Raw genomic sequence first — 23,878 nt, 5'->3', positions numbered from 1 at the left:
AGAACAGCACCTCAAAGAATTCCAAAATTCCGGTTCAAGAATAATAAATTAATGCAACTTGTGCCAAGAAACATTTATAGGTCTCATAATCCTTACAATAGAAGGAAAATAAATGGAAGAAAAATAGATGGTAAATTTAAGAAGTATCTCAGAAGTCCTGTAAGCAAATTTGAGCCCATGATTGGCCAATCAGCTGCTTAGTCTTTCTCAAGGAGCTTGCTGCATTCCAAAATTTCAAAAGCAGCAAAGAGGTATAATAAGTTTTAAAAAATAATTTGATCATATGACAATATTGATGAGGTTAGTGATAAGCTTCCAAAATCTTGAAGCGAATTCAGAAAGGAAAGATGCTGCAGTCCGACTCCCTTGTGGAGTTCATTGCTGCTGGTAGAGTCCCCTTACTCAACCTGCTAGGGTAAGACCTAGCAGTAAAGAATTTGAGTATGAATCAACTTTGTCTGGGCCCAGATACAGCAATATAGACAAGGTATGTGTCTGCAAAGTAGTCTCCACAAAGTAGGACATTTATGAAGATGTGTCCATTGGATAAGAGCCGAGAACTCGAAGGAATGTCGCAAATTCCTACACAAGCACAGTCATGTTTCAAGTGGTGACAGAAGAAGCAATGAATTACCAAGCAAAGCCATATTAGGAATACAAATCTCGTCACTCCTAGGATACAATATGGCAGAAAAATATAGGCAAATAAGCGCACAGATTCTTAAAACAAACTATTGTTTCATGGACATTCTGAATAATGCATCAACTACATAGTTAACTAAATATACTAAACTAAACAAAAATAAAACACAATCACTGCAAATAAGAAAAGGTAATAGAGAATGCCATAAAAACAAGAAGGATGTACATAGGAATTCATTAGATACAGATTTGATGCCATTACACCTACATACATATTTCCCATAGTAAATTGCATCAATCTTCATCATAACATACAAGAATTTCTTTATTTTGAGATTGAAACATATTGTAAACTAATTAGTTGGATATCAGACTTTCAGAGCAATGCAGCTTTTCGTCCAACTCTAACTAAAGCAGAAATGAAAATGCAAACTCCAAGCATAACACCAAATCAAATATGTGCTTGTATAGAACCACTGCAAAAACTCTTCATCGGATACAATCCATGCACACACATACATAGAATTAAAAGATACATATGGACAGCACATACTTTTCTTCTATTTTATATTTAAATAATATTGAAACATTATTTAATAAATTCTGAATCACAATGATGAAAACAGATAGAAAAATTGCTGAAATCACAAAGTGTTTCTGTATACTTAAGCATGCAATCTAATTTATACTTCAAACGACATAATAAAATATAAATGGTCATAGAGAATACAATTCTGACCTGTAGGTGAGCCAAGGCATTTTGTGCACGAGTTTCGGCCATGGATGCTTCAAAATCAATGTAGAACAGATAATCAAAGTACCTAAGGGTAAAAATTCTCACTTAAGTCGCATGGTGAAATGTAACTACTAAGGAAGAGCTACAGTTTTTTTTTTTTTTTTTGACAGGATGAAAATAGATAGCAAACGATCACATGTAAATGGTGTGACCTTAGGTCAGTGCTCTAGAATTACAAGCATCGCCATAGAACAGCAACACTTACTTGGCAGTGCCATGGTTTGAGTCATCAACGACCCTTAAAGGGCGTTTTCTTTGTGGCCTGCTTTCAATCTGTGGTCACACAACAGAAATTGTCATGTCTTCAATTTAAAAACTTAATTACACCAAAAATGACGATGTCAATTTCTATGACAGATACCTTTGTCAGATTTATGCCCCTTAGAGAAAAGACTGCCAAGGCTTTAAATAATATTCCAGAACCTTCTTCAAGAGTGAAGACAATGCTTGTCTGAAAAGATCAGCGAAAATTTTGTTTTTTCATTCCTTTCATAATATTAAATTTGAAAGAGAATATCGTGCATATTAATACCTTAAAGGGCCTATCTACTCTTGGAATTATAGGCTCCCTAGCCAAAATAAGGAAACGAGTAATATTGTCGGGTGTATCCTGTTGTTATCAATACATCATATCAAAATAGATGATCATAACCAGCAAACTGTAGAACATACATGGACTCGCATGTTGGGTGCCAGTGTGGACATTTAAGTGACAGTTCTTTTGGTATCCAAAATTCCTTCTTGTGGAATTGTAAGTGTCATACAAGTATCCATGTTTAATCATCTAGTGGACATCAAGGGTTCCAGGCAAAATAGGATAGCAATGGAAACAACTGGAAGGGCTCATGAAGGAATATTTGGAAATGGAAGAAAAAGGTTGATTAATTGAAAAAAAGAGAGGCAGAATTAAAACTTAATTGTAGCTCCAATCTATGATAAAATGAATGAACTGCTATAGTTGACTAAGCTTCAAAGAAGAGTGGAGTAAAAGTATTTAAGTGCCAATCCAAAGTACACGAATGCTAGATGGTCCAAGATATTTTCATGTTTGAGTCGAACATTGTTGATTTCAAATACAAGCTAAATCATATGTACAAAATGTCTATCATAATAAATATAGAGTCATTTCCTTAAAGAGGAATAAGAATATATCAGCATGCAAGTAAAATGATAGTAAAAAAGGGCTTCATTTCCTGAATCCTTTCTTCAAGTATCTCAAGTCCATATATTTCTGCAGCTTGGGCACTAGCAACTGCTCCAGCATCCCTTAGATCATTCGAGGCTACAAGCTGAAAAAAATGTAGGAGTTAAGAAAAAGGGAATGTTTGTGGCTATATTGACCGACTAAATGCATAAAAAAATTTAATATGAACAACCTGAGCAGCAAGAGCGGTATCATCAACGTTTTCTCGAATAACACCTAACTTGCTCAATGCAATCTCACACTGAGCAAGTGCCTGCAAGTGATCAGGTATTGATTAAAATCTTAAAACTGAGGCATTTTGATGATCAGGTCGGCAAAAGATAACCTGTGGGTGGCTTAAAACACGTTTTAGTTGCTCCTTTTTCACACCTGGAAGAGTCATAAGGCAGTGGTTAACAGCCATTTGCACCTCACCCACAATATGCAGCCTATGGCAGAGAAGCAAGTCATAGTTCCTATGGATGCTTCCACCTACAGAATTCTCAATTGGAAGAACTGCTTTATCAACTAGCCAAAGTTCAACAGCCTGCCAGTTACAAAATCAGCTTAAAATGGGGGCAGTTTGAAGACTGATGAAATTAAATGATCTAAAAAATGATATTTTATTGAACCTTGAATGCAACTTCGAACTGTTCACAGGGAACAGCTACACACCGGGGGTAAGCTTTGAGGGCAGCAGCCTCACTGAATGCACCTGGACAACCCTGAATTAAATCATAAATTAAAATAAGAATATTACGCTTGATTTTCTACAGATGCTATCCATAATTCAACAACACACGATGTGATTGAGCAACTAAAAGTTATACCTGATATGCTACACGCACATTAGATCCATGGCTAGAAACAGTTATATCAGTTAACGATAATGGTTCTGCAATTTTAAGAGAATAATTAATAATATGATCAAAGTTGCTACAACTTGAAATAATCTTGAAGTCAAGATCCAACAGAAAATATAAGAATTAAGGATTAATCCAAAACACCTAATATTTTGATTTTTATCCAAGTAATTTGATAGAACTGTAACCAGACTAAGCTTCATATAAATTGAAACTTATGCACTTTCAACATCTACTTTGCTTAATGATACACACATGGACATATATAAAACATTAAGCGCCTGTTTGATAAATCCTGTTGGATCCTTGGGATTGGAAACAAGATTTCTAGTATTATAAAATATAAGGCCTGCTCCGGCCCAGGTAAACAGGACCTCTCACAACCCATTCCTGCAGGGTGAATAAAAAAAAAAAAAGACCTGCTGAGGTCTTCTTTTCCTCTCTGTAGTATACGGGCCTCTTCCCCACCGACCTCGCCCTTCCCTCTCTCCCTTCTCCCCCACACTCTCCTTCTCTCCGTTTGAGGTTACCAATCTCATAAATCATGCTGGACTGCATAGGATTATCCAAACGGACCCTAAATATCAAAAGGAGATTTAATAACTAAATAACAATGATGGGCCATACAAATTGGAGATGAGCACCATTGGTCTTAATCTACACGTCTGGAAATGCCTAGAAACTAAAAATCTTATATTTATTCAGCTATCTCCTACCTATGCATCAAGTTAGTGCAAAAAATGATGGAATTAATTGTTTTCATGTGCTAAAATACATGATAGGGCATAAGTATCTGACACTCACACCATTGATTATGATGTACAAAGTCATTTCCAAATAGGAGAACAATAAGATCAATCATTATTAAATGAGCATAAATATGAATGAATGTGTTGGGGGAATAAGATTTTTCCCCCAAGTGACACGAATGCCCCCAAGAAGCCGCACAATCGCCGACCCTGAACAGCCGAAGTCGGCGTCCGACCTCGGAACGCCCGACCTCAAGACATCCGACCTAGGAAAATCTTGATGCTCAAGGTCTACCCTTGTCAGCCACCTACTACGGCCGTACTCCTCCGAGGTCCAACTGAGGACCATACCCTGCCACTGCTTCAGCATTTATTGCGCATGGCCGCTGTAACCCTCCGGTTCACTCTACAATTAATGTGGATCTCCGGCTTACTCCACCATTAATGCGGATCTCCGGCTTACTCTACAATTAATGCGGATCTCCGGCTTACTCCACAATTAATGCGCATGGCTCCTGACATCTACGGATCCTCAGCTCTCCACGGCAAGTTAGCCCAGCAGAGTCTAGTCAACCATGATAAGTCCCCGATCTCGGCCATACCTCCGACACCGATGCAATAATTCGCCTGGCAGCGCCCCAATTCAGGTCGTACGACGACCTCACCGCCGCCATCGATGTAATAATTCGCCTGACCATGCGCCGACCTGGACAACATGCCAAGCCGTACTACGGCCTCGCCCCGTTACATCACAGGTACACCGACCCCCGCCTATAAAAGGGAACCTTGGCTTCTCAGGCGGGGGGGGGGGGGGGGGAATTACACGCTCTACAAACACTTTATCTCCTCTTCAACACTATTTGCCCCCTCCCTGACTTGAGCGTCGGAGGGCCGGCGCCGGAAGACCCGGCCACCGGCTTGTTTGCAGGTACACCAAGCGGAGGACGCCGCCCGCCGACTGGTCGCCGCCCCGCCGTGGTGACCCGCTGCTCCCTCTCACTCGACCGAAGATTGCCCCCGGGTCCAATTTCCAGCAACAGTTGGCGCTAGAGGAAGGGCCCGAGTAGCAGTCATGAAGTTGAGAAGTAAGGGAGCCTCCAACGTCTCCCGGCGTCCCCCGCAAAGTCCTGGATGCTCCGTCCAGAATTCTCCAACTCCGGCTGACCCAATTCCTCAGGTCCAGCCGGAACAGTTCAACGCCTTAGTACAGCAAGTCCAGGCCTTGGCCGCCGCCGTTCAGGGCCTGCGACGCGAGGAAGCTTTACCAACGCTTCCCCCGCGGGCCCAGTTCCCGCCGGAATTTCCTCCCAACGGCCCGGTTCTCCCCGGCCAGAATTTACATGGCTCCTCCAGAGCCAATAACGAGGAGCGGACTTCCCCCCAGAGAGAGCTGCCGGGGGAAGATCTCGACAGAAGACTCCAGCCTTCTGAGGCTGAGTTAGCTCCGGACCGCCGTGAGCCGGTGCAAACCACGGCAACAATTCCGCAGGCAGGAGAGCTCGACCGAAAAGTTGAGCATCTGGAGCGCCAGATCGCGGCACTCCACAGCAAGAAGGCGAGGCAAGAGGGAGACTTTGAGTTCACTACCAAGTCCCCCTTCTCCAGCCGGATCGAGGATGAGCCGGTTCCCGCGAGGTTCAAAATGCCTCAGATGGAGCCCTACAGCGGAATCACCGACCCTCTCGACCACTTGGAGAGCTATCGGGCCCTCATGGCCCTACAAGGGTCCTCGGAGGCCATACTTTGCAAGGCCTTCCCAGCAACCCTCCGAGGGACCGCTCGGCTTTGGTTTTCTGGACTGAAGCCGAACACGGTGTCCTCTTTTGAGCAACTCGGCAGGCAGTTCGCCACCAACTTTGCTGCCAGCCGGCGCCAGCGACGGACGTCAGACTCCCTCCTCGACATCAAACAGAAAGAGGGGGAGTCCCTCAAGGAATACCTGGACCGCTTCACCGCCGCCACATGGGAGGTTCGCGAGCTAGACCAGTCGATAGCCATGTCGGCTCTGAAGACTGGGGTTCGCTCCTACCGATTCCTCTTCTCCATCGAGAAGAGCTTCCCGGCCGACTTCACCGAAATGTTGGCCCAGGCCCGGAAGTATGCCAAGGCCGAGGAGGCAGTTGCCTCTAGGCGGGGAGCAATTGAGCCCGCCTCTAAGAAGCAGAAGAAGCGCCGCGAGGAGCGCGACCGACAAAGAAGCCGATCCCCCCGTCGAAAAAAGAATCTCCCCAGACTGAGGAGCCCGCCCCGTCAGCAGGGGCGACCTCAGCAGAGGACCCCTCCTCAACCGAGGTCCCCACCACGGCCTCGGACGTACCCGGGGAGGTACGAGAACTATACACCCGTCAACGCCCCCCGGGCCGAGATCTTGATGGAAATCGAGGGTCGGGACTTCTTCCGACCCCCGCCGCCTATGCGAGACACGGAATTTTCCCGTAATCCCAGGAAGTACTGTCGCTTCCACCGAGACCGTGGGCACGACACGGAGGACTGCTTCCAGCTCCGGGACGAGATAGAAGCACTCATCCGTCGAGGAGTACTCAACCGGTTCGTGAGAAACTGGCGCGAGGAAAGGAGGCCGGCGGAGGATGTCGTACCAACCGAAAATCCGGACGACAACAGGCCCATTGCCGGCACCATCAACATGATTGGAAGGGCCTCAGCAGGAGCAGCCGCCCCGGGAGCACCCCCGAAACGCCCACGCACTGATGAAGTCATCTCGTTCTCGGACGAGGACTTAGAAGGGGTCGAGACCCCTCACGATGACGCTGTGGTCATCTCAATGATTGTAAATAAGTTTGATGTAAAGCGTGTCCTAGTTGACAATGGAAGCTCAGCCAACATTTTGTATTATCATGCCTACCAAAAAATGGGGTTGACAGAAGGACATCTCCGGAGGATCAACGCCCCACTGGTCGAGTTCACCGGAGATTCGGTCCCGGTCGAAGGTGAGACCAGCTTCCTTGTCATAGTTGGCCTCGCCCCCCGGGAGAGCACTGTGAGGACGGACTTCCTGGTGGTCCGACTGCCCTCGGTCTACAACGCCATCCTTGGGCGGCCAGGGCTGAATGCCCTTCGAGCCGTAGTTTCAACCCACCATCTGCTCATGCGGTTCCCCACCGGCCAAGGAGTAGGCGAGGTCCGAGGAGACCAGCTGGTCGCCAAGCAATGCTACACGGCGGCCCACGGAGTAAAGCAACCGACCGAGGCGACAATTCAGCCAACGGGCCCTTCATTGCCCATAAAAACCCTCGATGCGAGGGACACCCTCTGGAAGAAGCAAGTAGAGCCCGGTGAGCTTCTTGTTCAAGTTCCACTAAAAGAAAATTTTTCCGAGCTAACCGTGCAGGTCGGCTCCGGCCTCGGCGCCCGCGAGAGGGATCGCCTCGTCAGCTTCCTGCGGGACAATGCTGACGTCTTCGCCTGGTCGCCTGCGGACGTACCGGGAATTGACCCTGAGGTCATGGTTCACCGACTCCAGGTGAGGCCAACCAGCAGGCCTGTAAAGCAGAAGAAAAGGGGCTCCGCCCCGGAACGGCAACGTGCTGCGGCCGAGGAGGTGGACAAACTCCTCAGAGCCGGCTTCATCCGGGAGGTCTCCTACCCGGACTGGCTCGCCAATGTAGTCCTCGTAAAGAAGGCCAATGGGAAATGGCGTATGTGCGTGGACTACACCGACCTGAACAAGGCCTGCCCGAAAGACAGCTTTTCCCTTCCAAGCATCGACCAGCTCGTCGACTCTACTTCAGGGCACCAACTGCTAACTTTTATGGACGCCTTTTCAGGGTACAATCAAATCCGAATGGCGCCAGAAGACGAGGAGAAGACGGCCTTCATCACCGATAAGGGCACCTACTGCTACAAGGTGATGCCCTTTGGCCTGAAAAACGCTGGGGCCACCTATCAGAGACTGGTCAGCCAAATTTTCAAAGACCAGATCGGCCGAAATATGGAAGTCTACGTGGACGACATGCTGGTGAAAAGCCGAGCGGCGGAACACCACATAGCCGATCTCGACGAGACATTCGCCAAGCTCAGAAGATACAAAATGAAGCTCAACCCGGCGAAATGTGCGTTCGGGGTCACCTCGGGCAAGTTCCTGGGTTTCATAGTGACCCAGCGCGGAATTGAAGCCAACCCGGAGAAAATCCGGGCACTGCAAGAGATGTCGCCTCCGAAGACAGTTAAGGAGGTGCAGCGGCTCGCAGGGCGAGTTGCCGCCTTGGGAAGGTTCATCTCTCGATCAGCCGAGCGCTGCCTTCCTTTCTTCAAGAGCCTCAAACGGCCGAAAGACTTCCGGTGGTCGGAAGAATGCCAGCGAGCCTTTGAAGAGCTCCGGAGCCTTCTGGCCTCTCCCCCGCTGCTCACCAAGCCCCAGAAGGGCGAGGTCCTTTATTTATACTTGTCCGTCTCCCCAGCTGCAGTGAGCTCAGTCCTCGTCCGGGAAGAGGACAAGCTCCAAAAGCCGGTCTATTACACCAGCCGGGTTCTCAGGGATGCTGAGACCCGATATTCTAAACTTGAGAAGACCATCTTCGCTCTCATCATCTCGGCTCGGAGACTCAGGCCTTACTTCCAAGCCCACACAATAGCTATATTGACCGACCAGCCTATGAAGCAAATATTGCAAAGGTCGGATCGTGCGGGGAGGATCGCCAAATGGGCGGTTGAGCTCGGAGAATTTGACCTCGAGTATCGGCCCAGGCCGGCTATCAAGGCCCAAATACTCGCCGACTTCATCGTGGAGTGTACTCTGCCGGACGACCCCGAGTTGCCACCCGTATCCGCGGAGGAAGCCCCGAGGCAGCCATGGGTCCTGCACTCGGACGGGTCTTCAACCTCGGGGGGTAGCGGAGCCGGACTCATCCTCACCAGTCCAGACGGAGTAGTGGCCGAGCAAGCCTTGCGCCTCGAATTCCCGGCCTCGAACAATGAGGCCGAGTATGAGGCTCTCATCGCCGGGCTCAAGCTGGCGAAAGAACTGAAAGTGGAAGACCTGACGGCCTTCAGCGACTCCCAGCTGGTAGTGAACCAGATCCAAGGAGACTTTGAAGCTAAAGAGCCATCCATGCAAAAGTATCTCCAAAAGGTGCGGGAACTTACGTCTGCCCTGAATTCTTTCAATATTCAGTACATTCCCAGGGCGGAAAACTTCAAGGCAGACCAGCTGTCCAAATTGGCAACCTCCCGCATGAGCGAGCTTCCCAAGGGAACAACGCTCGAATATCTTCAGATCCCCAGCACGGAGGAACCCGAGCCCACCATGTGCATCGACTCCGAGCCAAGCTGGATCGATGGGCTCGTCTGCTACCTCCAAGACGGGACCTTACCTCATGACGAGACGGAGGCTCGCCGAATCAAGCGCCAAGCCCCCCGGTATGTCCTGTACGAGAATAGACTTTATCGTCGATCATTCACTTCTCCCCTTCTCAGATGCCTCCGCCCCTCCGAGGCGGACTATGCCCTCCGAGAGGTCCATGAAGGGATCTGCGGAAATCACATGGGGAGTCGGGCACTGGCCCACAAGATCCTGCGGCAAGGATATTACTGGCCCACACTCCAGAAGGATGCGACGGATTTCGTCCGGAAATGCGATCGGTGCCAGCGAAATGCCAATATCCAGCGCCGACCTTCGGCCCTGCTGACTTCTATCATCGCCCCCTGGCCATTTGCCCAATGGGGGATCGACATCCTGGGGCCCTTTCCCCAAGCCTCCGGACAAAGAAAGTTCCTCGTCGTCTCCATCGACTACTTCACCAAATGGGTCGAGGTCGAACCCGTCGCCCGGATCACCGAGCAAAAGATGCGGGACTTCGTGTGGAAGTCCATAATCTGCAGATTCGGACTACCCCGTATCCTTATATCCGACAATGGTCGACAATTTGACAATGTTCATTTCAGGAAATTTTGCTCCGAGCTCGGCATTGATCACCGCTTCACCTCGGTTGCTCACCCCCAGACAAACGGGGAAACTGAGGTAACTAACCGCACTATTTTGCAGGGACTCAAGGCTAGGCTTGATCGGTCCAAAGGACAGTGGGTCGAGGACTTGTACAATGTCCTTTGGGCGTACCGGACCACGTTCCGACTGCCCACGGGAGAGACCCCCTTCAACCTAGCATACGGCACTGAAGCCGTCATCCCGTTGGAGATCGGCCTGCCTTCTCCAAGGGTGGAGCATTATGACCCCGACACCAATTCCTCCCAGCTCAGGATCAACTTGGACCTCGTCGAAGAGACACGAGAGGTCGCCCGGGTCCGCATGGCAAGATACCAACAGCGAACGGCCCAATACTACAACTCCAGAGTCAAGCCCAAGCTCTTCAAAGTAGGGGACCTCGTCCTCAGGAGAGCCGAGGCTTCTCAACCGACCGAGCAAGGAAAGCTCGTCCCGAATTGGGAAGGGCCGTATAGAATCGCCCGGGTACAACGACCAGGGGCGTACAAATTGAAGTCCCTGGAGGGACTCTGATCCCGCGAAGCTGGAATTCCGAGAATCTACGAATGTACCACCAATGAAACCCCTAGGGGTTCAAAACAATTAGGACAATGGATTCAGCTTCCTTTTTGCAAATAATTCTCTCATTTTGATGACTGTAATTCTCTTCTAATGTTGGGTCGTCTGTGATCCTCAGATTCCCCGGCCAAAATCGGGATGCCCCGAGGCTCGACCGTAGAGTCCCAAACTCCCTCGACCTCGAGAAGTATCGCAGGACGACGAAACGTCGACCGGCGCAAGATTCCCTCGACTAAGGTCGGGATGCCCCGAGGGTCGACCGTAGAGTCCCAAACTCCCTCGACCTCGGGACGAAGCCGTGAGGGGTGGAAAGGGTGGTTCCACCCGGGGCGCCACAAAGTGGACCCCCGGGAGCGGTCGACGATCCCCGATCCCCTGACAAACGATTCCTCGACTAAGGTCGGGATGCCCCGAGTGTCGACCGTAGAGAACCAGACTCCCTCGACCTCGGGAAGCGTCGCAGGTTGGTAGAGCGTGCCCAGACCCACCGACCTGACGAACGATCCCTCGACTAAGGTCGGGATGCCCCGAGGCTCGACCGCTGAGTTCCAAACTCCCTCGACCTCGGGACGAAGCCGTGAGGGGTGGAAAGGGTGGTTCCACCCGGGGCGCCACAAAGTGGACCCCCGGGAGCGGTCGACGATCCCCGATCCCCTGACGAACGGTTTCTCGACTAAGGTCGGGATGCCCCGAGTGTCGACCGTAGAGAACCAGACTCCCTCGACCTCGGAAAGCGTCGCAGGTTGGTAGAGCGTGCCCAGACCCACCGACCTGACGAACGATCCCTCGACTAAGGTCGGGATGTCCCGAGGGTCGATCGTAGAGTCTCAAACTCCCTCGACCTCGGGACGAAGCCGTGAGGGGTGGAAAGGGTGGTTCCACCCGGGGCGCCACAAAGTGGACCCCCGGGAGCGGTCGACGATCCCCGATCCCCTGACAAACGATTCCTCGACTAAGGTCGGGATGCCCCGAGTGTCGACCGTAGAGAACCAGACTCCCTCGACCTCGAAAAGCGTCGCAGGTCGGTAGAGCGTGCCCAGACCCACCGACCTGACGAACGATCCCTCGACTAAGGTCGGGATGCCCCGAGGGTCGACCGCTGAGTTCCAAACTCCCTCGACCTCGGGACGAAGCCGTGAAGGGTGGAAAGGGTGGTTCCACCCGGGGCGCCACAAAGTGGACCCCCAGGAGCGGTCGACGATCCCCGATCCCCGAAGCGGACAATACTTTCTGAAGCAGAGCTCTGCCATTGAACTAGCGCGCACCCTACTTCGGTAGAGCGCCCACAGGCCCGCCGACCTGACACAAGACTCCTCAACTAAGGTTGGGGCGCCCCGAGGTCCGACCAGAGGGTCTCAAGCTCCCTCGACCTCGAAAAGAACTGTAGATCAATAAAGCCTCCCCAGATCCTCTCAACTTCGGTGGGTGTCGTCGGGTCCGTGAGAAGCCCGAGCCCCCTTACAAGTCAAAAATGACTCCGGAGGACGACGAGGAAGGGAAGCAACCTACTCCGCCATGTGAAACACAACTCCGAGAATGCAAGAGGTACATCTAATTCGATGCCCTCCTTGTCAAATTTTATCTACATACCGCTAATCATCTAACGTTGGAGTCCTATCTCGCCCCAAAGTCGGGCTACTCCAATGGGTCGGCTTAAGACCGATCTCCTAACTACATTATGCATGCTCCGTTCGACAAGTCTCCACTCGTCAAGTCTCAACTTGAACAAAGTCTTCGTAAGTTAGGGCCCAACTCGGCCCCCATACATAGACTCCGATGTCTAGCTGAGAAAGCGGTCCCGGCCGCGAATGCACCAGCCGAACACAGATACTAAGGCGATCTTCAGAGATTCCAGCCTTACTGAAATCTCGGCAGAGTCCGAGAACAATAACTATGAAAACCTTCGACGAATGCACCAGCCGAACACAGATACTAAGGCGATCTTCAGAGATTCCAGCCTTACTCACTGAAATCTCGGCAGAGTCCGAGAACAATAACTATGAAAACCTTCGACGATAATTCGACTATTAGCCCGCGCTCCCTACAAAGGACCCGGAAGTCAAGTTCGGAAACCCGACTAGACTCCCCCGAATAGCGGCATGAACAGACCTAGCCCGGTCCTACTCGAAGGGCTAAGGCCCGACCCCAATGCCTTGGGATTTCCCTAAAGGCCGAACGTGACGACTTTCGCGATTCTAAGATCCGAGTTATAGGACTTAGGAAAATTTTCTGGAAACCTAAGCACGGAGCTCCCTTTGCTCGGAATGACTAAGATCCGAGAAGGCTAAGATATAACTCAGGAAAAGGGCAACTTCGTTAAGTAGCCCGAAAACTAAAATGCAAAGTTAGAGGTCGTCGAGGCGGTTAGCTAAGGCTCTAGCCTCATTCACGACAAGAAAGGGAAAGACGAACACAGAATGACAAAAGTATTTTTTCATTGACAAAGGGCCGGAAGGCCAATTACAAAATTGGAGGTCGGCCATTCAAGAGCCGACCCCGGATACGATGAAAAAGAAAAAATGCGCCAAGCCTTAAGCGGCGGCAGCTACATCCGGGGGATCGTCTGGCACTGTGATGACCTCGGGATCTTCAGCCGGCACAGGCTCGGGATCGGGGGCAGGGGCCTCAGGTGCCGCCTCCAGGACGCCGTCCGTCTCGGCCGCCGGTGCCGCCTCCGGGACGCCGTCCGCCTCGGCCCCCCTCGTCGAAGGCTCGGCGGGGTCTTGTTCGTACAATCCCGCCTCGGATGTCAAAATGGCAGGAATGTCTTCCGTGTCGGACCCGTAGCCCAGGTTCATCTTCGGACGGATCGTCGAAAAGTCGTACTGGGGGCAGTACCGGATCACCTGCAGCCGGAAGTTCTCGAAACTCCGGAGAAACCCGTCGACCGTCTCCTCCTCTAACATGTCGCGGAACTCCTGCGACCCCTTGAAGAGCTCCACGGCATGATCAGCTCGCTCGAGTGCCCTCCTCTCTCGGGCCTCGAGCTGCTCGATTCGGAGGCGGGAAACCCCGTCCTCATACTTGAGGCCCGCAACCTCGGATTGGACCTCCCCCAAGCGCGCCTCCGAGGCGCGCAAGGCCGACCTGGTTAGGGCATGAGCAGCCTTCTCCTCCTTGAGCCCCTCCGCCATAGCGAGGCGCTCGGCCTCGGTGGCCGCCCTCCGAGCCTCGGCCTCGGCCAACGCCGCCTCCAGTTCGGCGATCCTTTTCTTAGCCGGCTCCAATTGCCAGCTGACCCGCCGGGTCTCTTCCTGACATCCCCGGGCGATGAAAACCAGGGAATCGAGCTCGTGAATATGCTGTAAAGAAAGAGACAAAATGATCGTGAGTTAAAAACATCTGGACTCGCTAATAACTTTAAGAAAATCAAGAAAAGGACTTACCCGGGCAGTGTTGCAGTAGGCACTGTCAACAATGTCCTCCAACGGAATGTTCCGGAACTCGGCCCGGTCCGCCGGAAGCATCGCACGCCAAAGCACGACGCGTGCGACCTCAGCATCATGAATAGCCGAACTCCCCACAGGGATAGGGGAATCCGGCTCATCCGACTCCTCTTCGAAGTACCTTGAGGAGCTCGGCGCGTCCGGCCTCGGGACCCTGGGGCCGCTTGCCTCAGGGCCCCTGGTCGGCTCGGGCCCCGGGCGCTGTGAGGAACCCGAAGCCGGGCCCTCCCGCTGGGAAACGGGGGCAGGGCAAGGAGGGGCCGACGGGCCCGCGTCGTCGACGACCCGCGCCCGCCTCGGGGCCGCTCGTCTCGGCCGACGTAGAAGCGTCGGCCAGCCTCGCCTTCTTCCGAGGCTGGGGCATAGCTCCCCCGGCCTCGGCCTCCCGCCTCCTCAGGCGAGAAAAAAGCGACGTGTTGCTGGTCGGCATATGGGGAATATCTGAAATCAAAAATATCATCAAGTGTTAGACCATTAGCAGTAAAAACAAAGGACAAGAAAAAAAAAGTAATGTAACTACCCTTACCCTCGGGGCGCGCCGAGCTCAGACCCACGCTCGCCAGGGCGTCCTCCCGTAGGAGCTCGGTCAGGTCGTAGCCCTTCCCGAGGGCTCGGAGAGAATCCAGGGTCCTCTGCTCCCTCCCCAAGGGCTCGGAGAGCTTGTTAAGGGCCTTCAACCGAGGGTGTCCCCACCTCGGATTAAACCCCCACGGCGCCTCAGACGCCAGAAAGAAAAATTTCCCCTTCCACTCGTGTATAGAGGAAGGGGCCCCGCGGAAGAGCGACATACCGCCTCGGAAGGCAAAGTATAGCCACTCCGCGTCCGCCGGGTTCTTCTTCAACAGAAAACACCGGCGGAAAATACTCACTGAAATCGGGACCCCATGCCCAAGGCACAGAGACAGGAACCCGATGATGGTTCTCCACGAGTTCGGAGCGAGCTGTGCTGGGACAAGTTGGTACTCGACCAGCAAGTCGTTCACAAACCTGTGGACAGGAAACCGCAGGCCGGCCCAGAGGGTCTCGCGGTGAATCGCGATCCGACCTGGGGGCGGCCGCGTCACCCTGTCTTCCGGCCCCGCAGTTTCGAGACGAAACCCGGGCTGGAAGAAAAACCGGGAGCGGATTAACCCCAACTCCTCCCCTGACAGACTTGACCCTACCTCCTCCGGACCAAGACCCATTTCACAGGAGAGCGAAATAAAATTAAAAGCAGAGGATGAAAACTGGGAGGAAAAGAGAAGAGGAACCCTAGCAATCACAGGGTAGGGACCTACTGGACATCGCCGAAAATCGCTCCGGGCACCGACGGCGAGGTTCGGTAGAGGAAGGAAGCAAGGGAGGAAGACAACAAAAATAAGAGGCAGCCAAATAAAACCTTTAGGGCAAACTCGAGGGGTTTATATAGACCCCCTTGACGGTCCAGATCGGCAGGGTCGGTTCCCATCCCCCGACCGGATTGCGCCACGTGTCGACCTCGGAGACCGAGGCACCGTATTCACTCCGGATCAATAAATCGGGTACGAAATCGAAGCCCTGTCCCATCGGATCTCGGGGCCTCATTATGGGTCCGCAGAATCGAATCGCCTTGAAGAACGAACGGACGGCACCTCCGCTCCCCTCATTTAATAAGGCCCTGGGGCACGTGGAGCCCCGACGTAGCCTTCACCTCGCCGGATCCATGATCCAGTAATACGAGATCGGAAGCGTCCGATCCTAGGTCATGCCGCGTGTCCGTTTTGAACCCCGTAACGGCACACTCATTCATGAGCGGAGAGTCTCGATTACGGGATCGAGGCGTCGCCTCGTCGAGCCCAAGGACCCTCATCATGGGTCCGCCGCACGAAGCGGTCTTGGCGATCCAAGAGACGCCACCCCCGTTACATCCGCTCCGAGAAACGTAAGGATACGGGCTCCACCATAAACAGGACCAGGTAAACAGGACCTCTCACAACCCATTCCTGCAGGGTGAATAAAAAAAAAAGACCTGCTGAGGTCTTCTTTTCCTCTCTGTAGTATACGGGCCTCTTCCCCACCGACCTCGCCCTTCCCTCTCTCCCTTCTCCCCCACACTCTCCTCTCCGTTTGAGGTTACCAATCTCATAAATCATGCTGGACTGCATAGGATTATCCAAACGGACCCTAAATATCAAAAGGAGATTTAATAACTAAATAACAATGATGGGCCATACAAATTGGAGATGAGCACCATTGGTCTTAATCTACACGTCTGGAAATGCCTAGAAACTAAAAATCTTATATTTATTCAGCTATCTCCTACCTATGCATCAAGTTAGTGCAAAAAATGATGGAATTAATTGTTTTCATGTGCTAAAATACATGATAGGGCATAAGTATCTGACACTCACACCATTGATTATGATGTACAAAGTCATTTCCAAATAGGAGAACAATAAGATCAATCATTATTAAATGAGCATAAATATGAATGAATGTGTTGGGGGAATAAGATTTTTCCCCCAAGTGACACGAATGCCCCCAAGAAGCCGCACAATCGCCGACCCTGAACAGCCGAAGTCGGCGTCCGACCTCGGAACGCCCGACCTCAAGACATCCGACCTAGGAAAATCTTGATGCTCAAGGTCTACCCTTGTCAGCCACCTACTACGGCCGTACTCCTCCGAGGTCCAACTGAGGACCATACCCTGCCACTGCTTCAGCATTTATTGCGCATGGCCGCTGTAACCCTCCGGTTCACTCTACAATTAATGTGGATCTCCGGCTTACTCCACCATTAATGCGGATCTCCGGCTTACTCTACAATTAATGCGGATCTCCGGCTTACTCCACAATTAATGCGCATGACTCCTGATATCTACGGATCCTCGGCTCTCCACGGCAAGTTAGCCCAGCAGAGTCTAGTCAACCATGATAAGTCCCCGATCTCGGTCATACCTCCGACACCGATGCAATAATTCGCCTGGCAGCGCCCCAATTCAGGTCGTACGACGACCTCACCGCCGACATCGATGTAATAATTCGCCTGACCATGCGCCGACCTGGACAACATGCCAAGCCGTACTACGGCCTCGCCCCGTTACATCACAGGTACACCGACCCCCCGCCTATAAAAGGGAACCTTGGCTTCTCAGGCGGGGGGGGGGGGGGAAATTACACGCTCTACAAACACTTTATCTCCTCTTCAACACTATTTGCCCCCTCCCTGACTTGAGCGTCGGAGGGCCGGCGCCGGAAGACCCGGCCACCGGCTTGTTTGCAGGCACACCAAACGGAGGACGCCGCTCGCCGACGAATCGCCGCCCCGCCGTGAGAACCCCCAGCTCCCTCTCTCCGGCCACCCCAAGCGGAGGACGCCGCCCGCCGACTGGTCGCCGCCCCGCCGTGGTGACCCGCTGCTCCCTCTCACTCGACCGAAGATTGCCCCCGGGTCCAATTTCCAGCAACAGAATGTATTGGCTACCTTTTCGGAATTCAGAAGGTGCCTCTTTAACTGCAATATCTCAAGGTGTAAATTAAGTGATGATTCCACATTACTTAGGTACATGCATACTTGATCATAAATGTCCTAAAGTATTATATGAGGTGGCCGTGTTTGACATGTCGAGGTGGCCGTGTTTGACATGTATATGTCCATGCATGTCTTATTAAGATTCCCAGCAAAGGGCAGGTCTCCATATTATTGAGTTCGCTGCCCTAAACGTGATATTTGCGTATGCATGATATGATTATATATCTGCGGGAAGCCTCCAACAGAACCCTAAAATGGATTCCATGAAATGTGTTATTACTGTAAAATAAGAATAAAAAGGAGAACAACAACAGAAAATACTTAATGATATCTTATGCTAAATTATTCAAGATAATAGCCAATAAGTTGCTGTCTATATACCTGATCAACCCTATATGCTTGTTAAACAGGATGCCATAAATACTAGTACTCGAATAGCAAAATACACCTAAACCAACTTAATAAACTAGCATCAAGTAATTTGCATGACAACACTACTTAATCAGTATCATAAACTATATAATCTTTTTATCAGTATCATAAACTATATAATCTTTTTGTGCAAATGCACTAAAAGAAACAATCACATTGCCAACATTGCCTTCAGATAACAAAACAAATTAGTGCAGCAGATTATTCTACAAGACATCTGCATGGCAGTCTCAAGGTCCAGTCTTGATATGCCCTAATCATGATGCTGGATAACCTAAAATTTCCAGATCTAATCAGTCCATAAACCACATGCGGTGGTGATTCATTTAAACATAAAGCAACCCTTTTAAATTATTCAAGAAAACCCTTTTAAATTATTCGTTCAGCATGAAATTTGCCGATCTTTTATATAAACCTTGGAATTAAGTCGCCTTTCCCATCAAGATTCAGTCTGTGGAGCACATCCTGACATCACAAACGATCTGCGAAAGGATTTTAGATTCTAAAACCTGATATCACTCAGATGCTAACACTCTAAGAATTGATGCAGCCATACAAAATTCCTTGCAACTGCAACTTTTAGGCACAAGAGTGACCTTCATGAAACATAAAACGCCGGGAGGCAGGTAAGGAAACCTAAGGGGCATAAGCAAAAAATATTTGATTTATTCAGACTATTTCTTACTTGCATTAGAATGAGATGCCCTTGTTTGTTCAACCTCACCTTCCAATTAGTTTGGAAAAAAAATCCTTCTTACAGTCGGGCTATATTGTTCAAAGTATCCATGTTAATGTACAATTATCTCTTATCAAGGAGTACTCTCAATGAATTTCAAAAGACAGCACTACTTCCTAGTTCTAGGTGTCCCATTTTTTAGTGTGATACTTGGTAAAGCCTAATTGATATATAAAAAATGGCAGGTTTCCAATTCCCACATGTGGAAACAAAAAACAAATGTATGCCTGGAAGTATGACTTAATATATATTAAATAAACTTTCCAGCATGCCAATAGTTTATTTGAATTTCTTTAACAGGTTACTCAAAAATAATTCCTAGAAACTGCATAATCATTAATGAAAGCTGCTTTAGTTCAGGCATTTCCTTGGACTAAACATACTAAATAGATGATTTTTTTATTTTGAAAATATTTCTAATATATAATGTGAAAGCCCTAGAGTCCACGCTGTGGCTGGACATATTGGAGCCTGTGGCCTTTCAAGTGAAGCTTTTAACCCTATTTCACTGATATAAGAAATCCTGCAGTAACAAGAAAGGACCAATGAGCATGGAGAGCATATCTTTATAGGATTCAGCTTCATGTCACCTCCTAAAAGGATTATAGGAAAAGCACCACAAATGATGCTTCCTCTAATGAGAATTCAATGTGCAAATGCTTGTTGAAAATATAAGATATAAAATTTTATAACTTTAGAAGCACACTTAAGATGTACAGAAGCATCATTTTGAGCATTAAAGTATTTGGAAAAAAAAAATGATAACTTTGTAGCGGAAAGGAGAGCAGATATTCAAGCTCTGAATGACAAAGGAAGATAAGAAAATTGATATGTGTTCATAAATGTCATGAGTTTTGGATGTGTTTACTTTATAGTTACAGCATATGCACATAGAGATCATATTTATATGGTCATTGCTTAAATGCATTGCAGAATATGGGTCAGTGTTGCAGAAATATCAAACCAGAATTTTGGTAGGTAAGTTCACAAGAGTGCAAAAGTAGAAATAAAAGAGGTAATGATAAAAACTATAAACAGCTTTCAGTTTTTCTTAAAGCGAAGTTCAACAGGGAGCCAATGAAGCTCTTAGAGATGGATTTCAAAAAAGTAACGAGTAAGAGGGATTAAGAGATTTACAACTACCAATAATTTTCAAGTGAAAAGATAATTTGGGACGTCAGAAGCTTTAAGGTTTTAAGGAAAACTGATGGTTGAACTTTTCAAAAGCACCTCAATTCTAAATCAAAAATCTCAAAGAATTTCAAAATGGGAGATGGTGATTCTTCAGTAAAAGTGCATGCACCATCATTGATATGCACTTCTTTAACAACTTGCTATTCTACAAACCCGAGACAAACATATTTGTAAAGGAACTTGAATCATATGCAAGGACCACTGAGTTCTACTTTGGTCAAGAAATATTGGTGAAGCAGCTACCAACACCTAACCTTAGGCCCATGTATTTAAGACCTTAAATGAAATAATAAGGAAGTCATTATGGGCGATTGAGATAAAAGTTCTAATTTCGTGCGGCTGGAGAAGAAGGGGCTCAAAAGCCCTCTCTCTCCCTCTCTCAGTCTCTCTCTCTCTCTCTTCCCCTCCCTCTCCCTCTCTCTCTTTTCCCCTCTCTCCTCCCTCTTCCCTGCTGAGCCGGATTTATCGAACCAAAAGGCAGAACTGTGCCAGTGCGCTTCTAGTACAGCTCGGTACACTCGAAACTGGGCAGTTCAAGGTGGTGCAGCATTCCACGTTTAAAACTATATATGCATCAAATTTTATGTATACAAAAGAGCAAGATGGGTCTCCTTCCTTTCCTTTCCATGTCATTATTACTGATATTATAAGAAACCCTTGAGCACATTTACAACCCATAGTCCCATTGTCTAGCATTTATGTCCATGCATCAAGACCCATAGCCATGTTAGTTGCACCAAGATCTGAAAATTCTTCAACATAAATATTTCTAGTTGTTACTATGGTGCCCGCAAACATCGAGCTGCCCAACATGAAATACATCATGCCTATGAGATCAGTCCAATATCAACAACCAATGATGTTATTCAATCTTTATATTGCCGAATTCATATTTATTGCTACACTCAATATGACAAAATTGAGACTTTATATGAAGTTGCAACCTTTCCTCATTTCTGAGGATTCGTTGAATTTCACAACAAAAAATTAAAATTCTAAACAACTTTTTCCCTAGTAGATCGTAACTTGGCTTCTCAAAGAGGCCGCAAGAAATCATTATTTTACGCACATCGAACTGCATTCTACCGTAAATTACCAAGAATTCAAATTGATGGTTTAAACATCAAAGTAGAATTCACAGTCAGAAGGTACCTAATAAATAAGGAAAAACTTCAGATTGATACCAAAAATCATCACGAGATATAGAATAAGGGGGAAAAAAAAAGAAACTCTAAATGCTAAACCAATAACCCACTTGGTAATAATCCATTTGGGAGATCCCTGTTCAATTTCCCGGGCTCCTCGTCTGCACCCGCATTCTCCGCCCCTCCATCCACCTCAGACGAAACAGGCGCCGACGACAAGTTTTCATCTTCCACAGACTTCACATCCTCCACAGGCTTCACGCACACACCCGCGCACTCCAACCTTCCTCTGGCCCACGACACCTCCAACGTCCAATTCGGACCCGCCGCCGCACCGGCAACGGCCCTCCTACACCCGAGATCGCTCCGCCCTATCTGGCGGAACCCCGCAACCCACGTCCCAACCGCCTTCACAGCCATCGCTCGCCCTCCCCTGCTCCCAACCTACGGCCACTCAGACCGACCAAGACTCCATCGTACGGACCAAAAACAAGAACAGCAAGGGAAAACGGAGAGTTCTCCAAGTATTTTGGACTGGGATTTGTGGGGACTTTTGTTGAACGGGTGGTGGGCGGGGGTAGGTGAGCGGATCGTCGCCAACACCTAGTTTTCAGCGGAAGAATGGGGGGGTTAAAAGAAATGCCGGTTAGGGTAGAGGAGGAAAAAGAGGAAGCTAAGAAAGGGGGCGGAAAGCAGCCCGGGAGCGGACCCTGTCTTCGGATGCGTGAGTGACAGCGGACTACCTGTGGGGACTGTGGAGCTGCTGCTATTTAATATCCTGGTATCCTACCATATTTAGCTGGCACTTTGCAGAGATTTTTTTGGTTCGGGTGGAAGCGGCCACGCCGTTTTCTATACGTACATTCCCGGAGGTCTCTTCCTCTCCATGCTTGCCACGTAATTAGCAATATCAGTATATACATATATATATAATTAATGGCCTGTTTCATATAGCATTCATTTTCCATTTGTATTTTTATTTTAAAATTATAAAAAAATCAATTGCATGGAACAAGTATGTATGGTGATATTATTTATTTTTAAATAATACATAAATGAGCTTTTCAGAATTAATCTTCATGCGATATTTCACTTATACAAAAATTACAACATAACAACTAGATCTACGATTTTCACAAGCGTTGCCTGTATATTTTAGTATTTTCTACTAAAAGTTATATAGAAATTATAGCTATTTTGTATTTTATTTGAAATTTCAAGGTTGAAATGGAGAAAGGAGTGTTGAAGAATGCCAAGAATTTTCCTAATGGTTTTGAAGACTACATGTACCGGTCTGATGTTGATGACAAGATTGAGTTGCTGCACCACCATATCATAAATTTAAAAAAAAACATAGAAGATGATTTGTTGAATGAATATTCTTCATTATCTCTATCAGATACAAGGTTGACAGCTGGAGCTGGACAGCAACCTCGGACTGACTCTGAACTGGTCTTGATTCTAGACATGTCCTTGTGCTAGGAATCTTGCTGGCCAATTGAGATTTGGAGAGATGGTGGCTTTGTGGTGCTTACATTCGAAAGTCCTTGTCACGAGGTCAAATTCAAAGCCATATTGATGATCTTTGTGGTGCTTACATTCGTATCCATTCTTGACTAGCTTGATTACCTCGTCTACACGGATTGCTCTGAGTAAATGACGTTTGCATAGCTTGGTATCTACTGTGGGAAATAAGTTTTAGCGTGTGGAATTCGAGGTGGTTGTGTTTGCTTTGGTTTCAAAACTTTGCACCAGAGTCACGAGGTCAATTTCAAAGCCATATTGATGATCTTTTCAAACTACTCGGTTATTATTGGTGGATGGTGTGCATTTTGCTTTTCATCGAAGTATCACATATTTACAGAAAAACTAATAGAGCTGTTGATTGGATGGTGAACTATGTTGTTAACCATTTGGAACTACATTATGGAAAATTCTTTAACAAATTTTTCCGCCGAATTTTTGAATATCTTGTTTTCGGATTGCTACAGATGTATTTACTCTTGCATTAATTAATTCATCGGGTTTAGCCGCCCCTCACACACACAAAAAAAAAAAAAAAAGCCTACTCAGGTTAACTTGCTAATCCACCGAACTACAGTAGTGGTGATCGCTGAATGTTATTTATGTTGAATTAATGCACAAATCTCGCAGTTATTTAGATGACAGCATTATTCATGTTTGGCATATAAGCATATGAGATGCTTTACTCTAAACGTTGTTAGTAGTCCATGAGATGTTTACTTCGAAGCTCTGCCACTGGGTGTGACTCTGACCCAATTCTGAGGGTTGGTCTGACTAAGGCTGATCAGGTCTTGGTGTACCAACTATTGACCCAACTCTACTGAACCCCACTCACCAGTTTCAACAGCAAATCTCTCTTGAGTGTAAATAATTCAACAACAAATCTCTTTGAATACAATTACCAAATCCCCAAGTGAGTAAGAAGCTATGTCATGGACTTTTGTACCATTCTCAAGGTCAGATGAGGCCCCAACTAAATACGCAAGCCCTGGAGTCCAGTTCAAAAGAGCAGCTAAGAGTTTGAATACAAAAGCTTGGCCAAATAAAAATGTTTGTTTGATTTCTGAGAACAAAGAGGTATAGCAAGGTAGCAAGAAAGTAGCTGTGAACGAAATTTCACGTGCCTTGGCCCTGAAAAGACATGGGAGGAAAACCAATAAT

The 23,878-nt window shown here is 48.3% G+C and overlaps 1 protein-coding gene across 2 annotated transcripts; it reads right to left on the bottom strand.

The window, feature by feature from the left end:
• Positions 1–16: 16 nt before the first annotated feature.
• On the bottom strand, positions 17–22,032 carry LOC103720488 (arogenate dehydratase/prephenate dehydratase 1, chloroplastic-like). Of its 2 annotated transcripts, XM_008810204.4 has the most exons (11): positions 21,304–22,032; positions 3,452–3,516; positions 3,254–3,346; positions 2,968–3,168; positions 2,815–2,895; positions 2,632–2,727; positions 1,971–2,048; positions 1,800–1,889; positions 1,644–1,711; positions 1,382–1,463; positions 17–582 (listed from the first exon to the last, which is right to left on the bottom strand). In XM_008810204.4, exons 1-11 carry the CDS (start codon positions 21,611–21,613, stop codon positions 526–528), a joined length of 1,221 nt encoding a protein of 406 aa, XP_008808426.2. In that variant the 5' UTR covers positions 21,614–22,032; the 3' UTR covers positions 17–525. The 2 variants fall into 2 exon arrangements, with proteins under 2 accessions (XP_008808426.2, XP_017701508.2); XM_017846019.3 differs by lacking the exon at positions 1,971–2,048.
• Positions 22,033–23,878: the final 1,846 nt, after the last annotated feature.

The sequence above is a fragment of the Phoenix dactylifera genome, chromosome 11, assembly GCF_009389715.1.
Source record: "Phoenix dactylifera cultivar Barhee BC4 chromosome 11, palm_55x_up_171113_PBpolish2nd_filt_p, whole genome shotgun sequence".
NCBI lineage: Eukaryota > Viridiplantae > Streptophyta > Magnoliopsida > Arecales > Arecaceae > Phoenix > Phoenix dactylifera.
This window is presented reverse-complemented; position numbering and strand designations above follow the sequence as displayed.